Consider the following 8,608-nt stretch of genomic DNA (forward strand, 5'->3'; position numbering starts at 1 on the left):
ATCAGAGAATGGCAGGAAAAGGAAAAAAAACTGGTAATGCACCAACAAACCAGTTTAGATGTTACTAGGTAACAAAATGACAACTAAACGTTCCGTATCTGAATGCACACAACATTCACAACAAGGTGAACAAATTGTTCTGAGGAAGGGTCATCAGACCTAAAATGCTAACTCTGATTTCTCTTCACGGATGCTGCCAGACCTGCTGAGCTTTGTCCACAGCGGGGTTATGTTGCTGGAAAACGAAATTCACAGCCCAGGGCTGTGACTCTTCTACAACCACTGCTCCAATTGGTGGTCAAATCATGAAGCCTCCATGTGACTTGCTTTTTGATGAATAAGGAGGCGCCATGTCAACAGGTCAGCAGCTTGCTCTTCCTCATCAGTATTGTCAATATCTCCAAGCTTTGATGGAGAAATTCAACATATCCTTATCCCTTTTCCTTTGGCCACACTTTGAGCATTGGTCAATGGAGAGTTGAGAGGGGAGGACCCACTGATGCAATGTTCCATCCATTGGAATTGGTTCTTCAGGAGCAGGGCTTTTAATGCTGGTAGCTGCAGTTAGCCCAGTGCTCCTTGCATTTCATTCCCAGGACTTGATGTGGTCATTGCATGTGGAAGCTCTCAATGTTCCTACTCTGACATCAGTAAGTGATCCAGGTCTCACTGCAGTAGGGGTGGGTAGTCAACACATGACCAGGTTCTTTGTTGACTTCCAGAAGTCCCTGTTGTCAAACATAAGTTGTCACAGTGTGAAGAAGGATGGCTGCCTTGACGCTGGACATCTTTATGGATGATGACCCCTCCTTAGAAGAGGTTGTTGAGATAATGGGAAGTTCTGCACACACTCCAGAACTACCAGAATAAGTACCTATCCTGCTCCAAAGAGAAATCCTAAAGGGAAAATGCAGCATCTGCAGAGAACTGAAGATGCTGGAGAAGGAATCAAACTTAAGGAAAAAGCACATAATTTTGCCAAGATGAGTGGCAGATTAAATGATTAGTCAAAATATAAAGTACAGCAGAGAATGATTAAAAGGTGGAGGAAGAAATTCTGGTTGAAGCTGGCCAGGAACCCAAAGGTAAATTGCAAGACATTCTACAATTATTTACAAATGGGTAAGTGAAGTGAGCATTGATGTTCTGGAGTGCAAGCATGGAGAGTTCATCATAAATAGTAAGGAACTGCCAGATGAAACGAACAAATTTCTGCTCTGTCTTCATTCAATAACGAGAGGTCATGCTTTCAAGGTGAGAGGTGGAAAGTTTAAGGGGGATACACGCGGTAAGTACTTCACACAGAGGGTGGTGGGCGTTTGGAACGTGTTGCCAGCAGAGGCGGTTGAGGCAGGCACGGTAGATTCATTTAAGATGCTTCTGGACAGATGCATGAGTAGGTGGGGAGCAGAGGGATACAGATGCTTAGAAATTGACCGACAGGTTTAGACAGTGCATTTGGATCGGCTCAGGCTTGGAGGGCCAAAGGGCCTGTTCCTGGGCTGTAAATTTTCTTTGTTCTTTTTTCTATTGTGGAGAATACAAAAATGTTTTCATGAACAGCTGTAAACCAGGAGGTGGAAAACAGAGAGACACCTAGAAACTGGGTGGCACATTGGCTCAGCAGTTAGCACTGCAGCCTCGCAGCACCAGGGAGCCAGGTTCGATTCCAGCCTTGGGTGACTGTCTGTGTGGAGTTTGCATATTCTCCCTGTGTCTGTGTGGGTTTTCTCCGGGTGTTCTGGTTTCCTCCCACCATCCAAAAGATGTGCAGGTCAGGTGAATTGGTCATGCTAAGTTGCCCAAAGTGTTAGGTGCATTAGTCAGGGGTAAATGTAGGGTAGGGGAATGGATCTGGATGGGTTGATGTAAACTTGTTGGGCCAAAGGGCCTGTTTCCACACTGTAGGGATTCTAATCTAATTGGAAATTGCAATCAATAGGGAAGTGGTACTGAGCAAACTCTTGGAGCTGTGGACTGAGAGATCTCCAGGTCCAGATGGAATTCATCCTAAGGTCTTAAAAGAAATTGCTAGTGAAGTAGTTGATGCATAGGTATTAATTTTCCAAAATTCCCTAGATTCAGGAAAAATTCCATTGTACTGAAAGATAGCAAATATAATCCCGTTAGAGGTAAATGATTGTAGAGGCACTTAGGTGTTCTTATACATGAGTCACAGAAAGTTAGTATGTGGGTACAGCATTTCATCAAGAAAGTTAGTGGAATTCTATTCTTTATAACAATAGGAATTGAATATAAAAGAATGTGCTTCAGTTATACAAGACACTGGTGAGACCACAATTTGAAGACTGTTTGCAGTTCTAGCCTCTGTATTTAAAAGATGTAAATGTTTTGGAGGCGGTTCAGCAGAGTTTCACCAGGTTGATCCCTGGAATCAGGCATGGTTTTATGAGGAAAGGCTGGGCTTGTTTCCACCGAGGTTTAGAAAAGCAAAGGGGCGATTTGACTGAAGTATATAGGATCATAAATGATCTTGACAAGGTGGATGTGGAAAGGATGTTTCCCTTTGTGGGTGAATCCCATACAAGGGGGCACTGTTATAGAAGTAGGGATCACCCTATCAGGACAGACTCAAAGATATTTACAACAGAGAAGGAGGTCATTCAGCCTATCATATCTATGCTGGTCAACAAAGATCTGATTAGAAAGTCCCATTTTCCTGTTCTTTAGACAGTAACCTGGAAGTTACTGTCTAAATACTGCTTAAATATTATAAGAGTTTCTAATTCAGCCACCCTGTCAGGCAGTGAGTTCCAGATTTCCACCACGCTGAGTGAGAAAACATTGACCTCAACTCTCCTCTTAGCCTTCTACATCTTATCTTAAGCCCATGCCCCTGGGGTGGCACGTTGGCTCAGTGGTTAGCACTGCTGCCTCACAGCAGCGACCCAGGGTTTGATTCCTGCCTTGGGTGACTGACTGTTTAGAGTTTGCACATTCTCCCAGTGTCTGCGTGGGTTTCCTCCCACAAACCAAAGATGTGCAGGTTAGGTGAATTGGTCATGCTAACTTGCCCATGATCAGGGGTGAATATGGGGATGAGTCTGGGTGGGCTACTCTTCGGAGGGTAGGTATGGACTTGTTGGGCCGAAGGGCCTGTTTCTGTACTTTAGGTAATCTAATCTAATTGACCCTCTTACTATAGAAGGAAAAATTGCCTTATCTAAGCTCCTCATAATCTTATGCAGATCTCTATCAGGTCTCTCTCAACCTTCACTAGTCCAAGGAAAACAACCCTAGTCTACCCAATCTTTCATCATAGCTCAGACCCACCAGTCCAGGCAGCATCCTGGTAAACCTTCTCTGCATCCTCTCAAGTGCAATCGCACCCATCCTGTAATGTGGTGGCCAGGACTGCACACACTACAGGGCCTTTTCTATACTGTATGACTCTGACGCCACGAACTACAAGGGTCCCAGCATCAAGCCTTGTGGCCCAATCAGCATTTTATACTGTTACAGCATAGCCTCCCTGCTGCTCTGTATTCTGGATCTCGGCTAATAAAGATAAGTATCCCATTTGCCTTCTTAACCCTTCATCTACCCGCACTTTCTTCAAGGGTCTGTGAATATGCATAACAAGGACCCTCTGATCTTCAATACTTTACAAGGCCCTACCATTCACAGTGAAATCCTTTGTCAGTTCTCCTGAAATGCATTATTTCATAATTTTCCAAATTGTTCCAAATTATTTGTTACTGTTTTGCCCAGCTGATCAGTCTGTTGATATCTTCCTGCAGTTTACAGCTATCCTACTCATCATTTAACACCCTATCTACTACATACATACCATTCACAAACATCTTGATTGTCCCCCCCCTACATTTAAATTCAAATCATCATCTTCAGTTATTTCATCAGGCACGGCATAGAGTTTAAGAGCAGGGAGCTAATGCTGGGGTTCTACAGAGTATTGTTCAGACCACAGCTGAAGTACTGTGTGCCGTTCTGGTCACCTTACTGCAGGAAGGATGTGATAGCACTGCATGGGGTACAGAGGAAGTTCACCAGGATGTTGCCTGGGATGGAGAAGTTGAGCTATAAGGAGAGATTAGGTAGGCTTGGGGTGTTTTCTTTACAGCAGAGAAGGCTGAGGAGGAACATGATTGAGGTGTATAATATTATGAGGGGTATGGACAAGGTGAAGAGCTGTTCCCCTTGGTTGAGGGGTCAATCACAAGGGGGCATAGTTTTGAAGTAAGGGGCAGTAGATTCAGAGGGGATTCGAGAAAAACGTTTTTAGTCAGAGGGTGGTGGGAATTTGGAATGTACTGCTTAGGAAACCTGACAACCTTTAAAAATATTTGAATGTCCACTTGAAATATCATAACATCCAAGGGTATAGGACACATGCAGGAATTTGGAATTAGCATGCGTTTAGTGGTAGTTATATCAGTGCAGACTCTATGAGCCAATGGGCCTTTTCTACACTGTATGACTCTGATGCCACGAACTGCAAAGGTCCCAGCATCAAGCCTTGTGGTATCCCAATGGAAACAGATTTCCAGTCACAGAAACATCCTTCTACCATCATTCTCTTCTCTCTGGCTTCCACTCAGATTTGGATTCAATCTGCCATTTAGCTTTTGGATCCTTTGGGTTCTAACTTCCTTGAGGAGAAAGTGAGGACTGCAGATGCTGGAGATCAGAGTTGAAAATGTGTTGCTGGAAAAGCGCAGCAGGTCAGGCTGCATCCAAGGAGCAGGAGAGTCGACGTTTCAGGCATGAGCCCTTCTTCAGGGTTCATGGTTCCTTTTCCAGCAACACATTTTCAGTTCTAACTTCCCTGATCATTCTGCCCTGAGGGACCTTATTAAAAGCCCTGCTAAACCCCATGTCCACCACATCGAATGTTTTACCCTCAACAATTCCCAGCTATGTACTCAAAAAATTTGATCTAATTTGTCAAACATGTTCTTCCCTTAACAAATCCTTGCTATCCCTGATTAATCTGCATCTCTCCAAGTGTAGATATATTCTGTCCCTCAGAATTCTTTCGAATAACTTTTCCACCACCAAGGTTAGACTGGCCGGTATGTAATATCCTGGTCTATCCCTTTCGTTTCTAATGATGGGTCAATCTTAGCAGTCCTTCAATCCTCTGGCACATGATCTGTGGCCAGAAAAGGTTTGAAAATTACTGCCTCGACCCTTGATGTTGCATCTTTTCTGGACTTAAATATTTCTCCAGTTTGAAGAATGTTAAACCTGAAAGTACCTCCCCTCTCTCTATATTAATTTCTTCAAATATATCACACCCCTCTACTCTGATATCTATACCTCTATTAATGGATGGCACGGTGATACAGAGACCTGGGTTCAATCCCCACCTCAGGCGATTCTCGGTGTGGAGTTTGCATATTCTCCCTGCGTCTGTGTGGGTTTGCTCCAGTTTCCTCCCACGATCCAAAAATGTGCAGGTTAGGTGAATTGGCCATGCTGAGTTCCTTGTAGCATTAGGTATAGGGGGATGGGTTGCTTTGTGGAGGGTCGGTGTGGACGTTTTGGGCTGAAGGGCCTGTTTCAACACTGTAAGTAATCTAATCATCCTTTCCCATTGAGACATAGTGCCTTCTGGGTCCACACATGATTATATGCCCAGACCCTAATCTTTCCCTTGTTAGCTTTTTTAAAAATTGATTCACAGGGTGTGGCCGTTGCTGGCTAAGTTAGCATTTCTTACCCATCCTAATTTCCCAGGGGGCAGTTCACAGTCAACCCTACTGTTGTGGGTCAGGAGTCACATGTAAGCCAGAGCAAGTATGGATGGCAGATTCCCTTCCCGAAATGACATTAGTGAATCAGATGACAATCGACAAGGGCCACCATTTCACACTTAATTCCATTTATTGTATTACTTGAATTCCTGCCATGACAGGATTCAAACTCCAGTCTCTTGAACATAACCTGGGTCACTGGGTTAACAGTCGAGTCATAATACCGCAGGGCCATTGCCTCCCTGTTTTTGCTCTTAGTACTTTTAATACCCTTTTGGGTTTTACTTTATTTTACTTACCAACTCTCTTAGCATTCTTAATTTCCTTTTTAAGTTTCTCTCTACTTATTTCTGACACTCAATACTCTGCCAATTGAGCCCTTGGTATCTGTTGTGTGTGTTTTCCTGAATGCTAACCTTTATTGCCCCTTGAAATCAGATTTCTCTAGTCTTTATTTTGGCTTCTCCTTTCCCCATTTCCTCCCTGTCTTCCTCTCTGCTCTGCCTTCTTTCTTTAGTCAATTGTATTAACATTTTCTTCATCTCCTAGCTGTTCACTGGATTTTTTTTCCGTTCTACAAAGTGCTCTTGTACAAAGGTTTCAAAGAACCTCAATCAACGTGAGGTTACATGGACAACTTTTGGTGCAGGCTGAAGAGGTGCTACTTAAAGTGAGTTTTTGATGCAACTGTTTGGGAAAGGGTAGGTTTGTGGTGCCAGAGACTTTGTCGTCTTTGTGACATTGAGTACTTCTGATCGACAAAGCTGAAGGTCCTGATGCTATCGATCAAAATTAATGTTATCAAAAAACAGAAAGAGACTTGTATAACTCTTCGCATCCTTAAACCCTAGCCTCGCAGCCAATGAAGCAGCTTCAAAGTGCCGTCACTCATGGTGGATAGGAAGCACAGCAAGATACCACAGAGAGCAAAATGACAACAGCCTAATAATCTCTGTTCAGTGGTTGTGATGTAAACACGGACTGGAATCTCAGGAACAGTATCTCCTGCTCGGCTTCCAATCCTCCAGTAGGGTGGTCAGGCTGTTGGTTCTGGTCATCTTACACAGTTTGGGGGGTATTTCTGAGCTGACGTCAAATCGCAGACATTGAGAGGTTTTTTTTTGGTTGGTTTTGTTCTGGAAGCCGACCCCAATGTTGCCACCTCACTGTGTGATGCCGTGTAAATGTCATGCACACGGCTTTGGACAGTTGCCCGCCTGCACACTTAACATTTCTCACCAGCAACTCTGACTTGCAAAATTCACTCGCAGATGTGAAAAGGAAACAAAACTCTGGACAACCACAGAACTGTTACTGACCCCCCCCCCCCCACACCACCACCCCCGATATCTGCTCAAGGGGTGGAAGTGATTAATATCCTGAATGCCTGACTATTTAGAAAGGCCCTTCTGAATTTTCAAAGTACTCCTGACAGGGATTCAGCAGGACTTAACGGGTGGAAGGGTCCAGTATTAACTTGCTTTGGCAAGTTATGTAAAAGAAAACTTGCGCCATAACATTCATGTACATTAATTTGCAAATACCCAGCTCTCTACTTCTGTTTTTTTTAAAAAGCAGTTTCCATAGAATCACAGACTGAACTGCAGAGAACAGCCTATTTTGCCTGCGTGGCTTTCTGAAGGATGTAGTTGCTCTCAATCCCTTACACACACTTTATTTCAGTATTTATCGTATCAAAAATTGTTGAATTGCCGTCCACACCCGACTTGTAAAGTCCTGCATTACTGAAGAATGGCATTGCTCAGTATTAACGTTTCTGCTTCCATGTAATTTTCTAGTGCGCAAATAAATCCCACTGGCAGATTCAGCCTGTATGCAGTGATATGCTGGTTTGGTTTCCAGTATCTTTCGGACTACAGTGGGCGATGTGTGTGTGATGGAGATGGCGTGGGGTGCATCCCAGCCAGTATCCGCGGTCTAATGCTGTGCTGAAGGGCTCAATTGCACATCCTCACGAAGAGCACTTTACTCCGCGCTGTGAACGCACAGAGTCCCAACAGGGGCGGAAACTGCCCTCACCCCCCACCCCTTCTAGACTGTGTGTGAAAAGGAGACGGTGTCTCCCATATCGAAAATAAAAACTGAGAGAGGTCAGGTTTAGGTGGTGAGTTAAGGACAGCGAGGAAGGAGAGAGAGAGAGATGGGTTGGAGAGACAGGAGCTAACTCACCGCCGTGGCTGTCCCCATCGCTGCCCAGGTAAGTGTAATACTCATGGGGCTGTCTGTACACCTCGCTGTCGTAAGGGGCAATGTCCTCAGGGTACTGCAAGTGTTAAAGAGAGTCACAGTTAAACAAGCGGCCACAGAGCAGCGGACCCCATGGTCGCTGGAGAGTCACAGACTTGTACGTACCGGAGCGATCAGATAACCTTCCATAGCCGGGCTGACGGGGTCTGCTTCTTCCTAGAGATGGAGGTCAGGCAGCCAGATACATACTCGCTGGTTTTCCCTCCCGGAGTCTCCAGCAGCAAGCCGAGAGTGTCCACTCCCAGTGTGGAGTCTGGGGGCTGGGTCTACAGGTTCCCTGCTGGAGCCCTCAATGCGGACGGTGGAGCTGAGCTTGGTCAGTGGGTCGGTGCGAAGTTACTGCCTCCCAAGCTGGTGGGTGACCGGGTCCCTTCAAACAGGAACTTCAATGGTCACCAGACTCCACCTCTCCAAGACAGCAGGCAACTCCTGCCAGCGGCTGTACCAACACGGCAGCTAGCCCAGACCCAGCTCCCCAACAACAACTTCACTCTCCGGGACTGGCAAACAGACACAAACCTGGCAGGTCCCTCTCTCCTTCACCACCCCCCACCCGGGCAAGGAGCGAGAGAGATGGATGAAAGCGCAGGCTTTACCTTCTC

The 8,608-nt window shown here is 45.3% G+C and overlaps 1 protein-coding gene across 1 annotated transcript in view; it reads right to left on the minus strand.

Annotated features, from left to right (window-relative positions):
- The window catches only part of spi1b (Spi-1 proto-oncogene b), a 190,672-nt gene extending 182,301 nt beyond the window's left edge, over nt 1-8,371 (minus strand). The window contains exons 1-2 of the mRNA XM_060838372.1: nt 8,112-8,371; nt 7,929-8,022 (exon numbers count right to left, since the gene is read on the minus strand). Of these exons, the coding sequence (XP_060694355.1) occupies nt 7,929-8,022; nt 8,112-8,135 (118 nt within the window). The 5' untranslated portion in view covers nt 8,136-8,371. The remainder of the gene's footprint in view (nt 1-7,928; nt 8,023-8,111) is intronic.
- Nucleotides 8,372-8,608: the final 237 nt, after the last annotated feature.

The sequence above is a fragment of the Hemiscyllium ocellatum genome, chromosome 18 (assembly GCF_020745735.1).
Source record: "Hemiscyllium ocellatum isolate sHemOce1 chromosome 18, sHemOce1.pat.X.cur, whole genome shotgun sequence".
Taxonomy (NCBI): Eukaryota; Metazoa; Chordata; class Chondrichthyes; order Orectolobiformes; family Hemiscylliidae; genus Hemiscyllium; species Hemiscyllium ocellatum.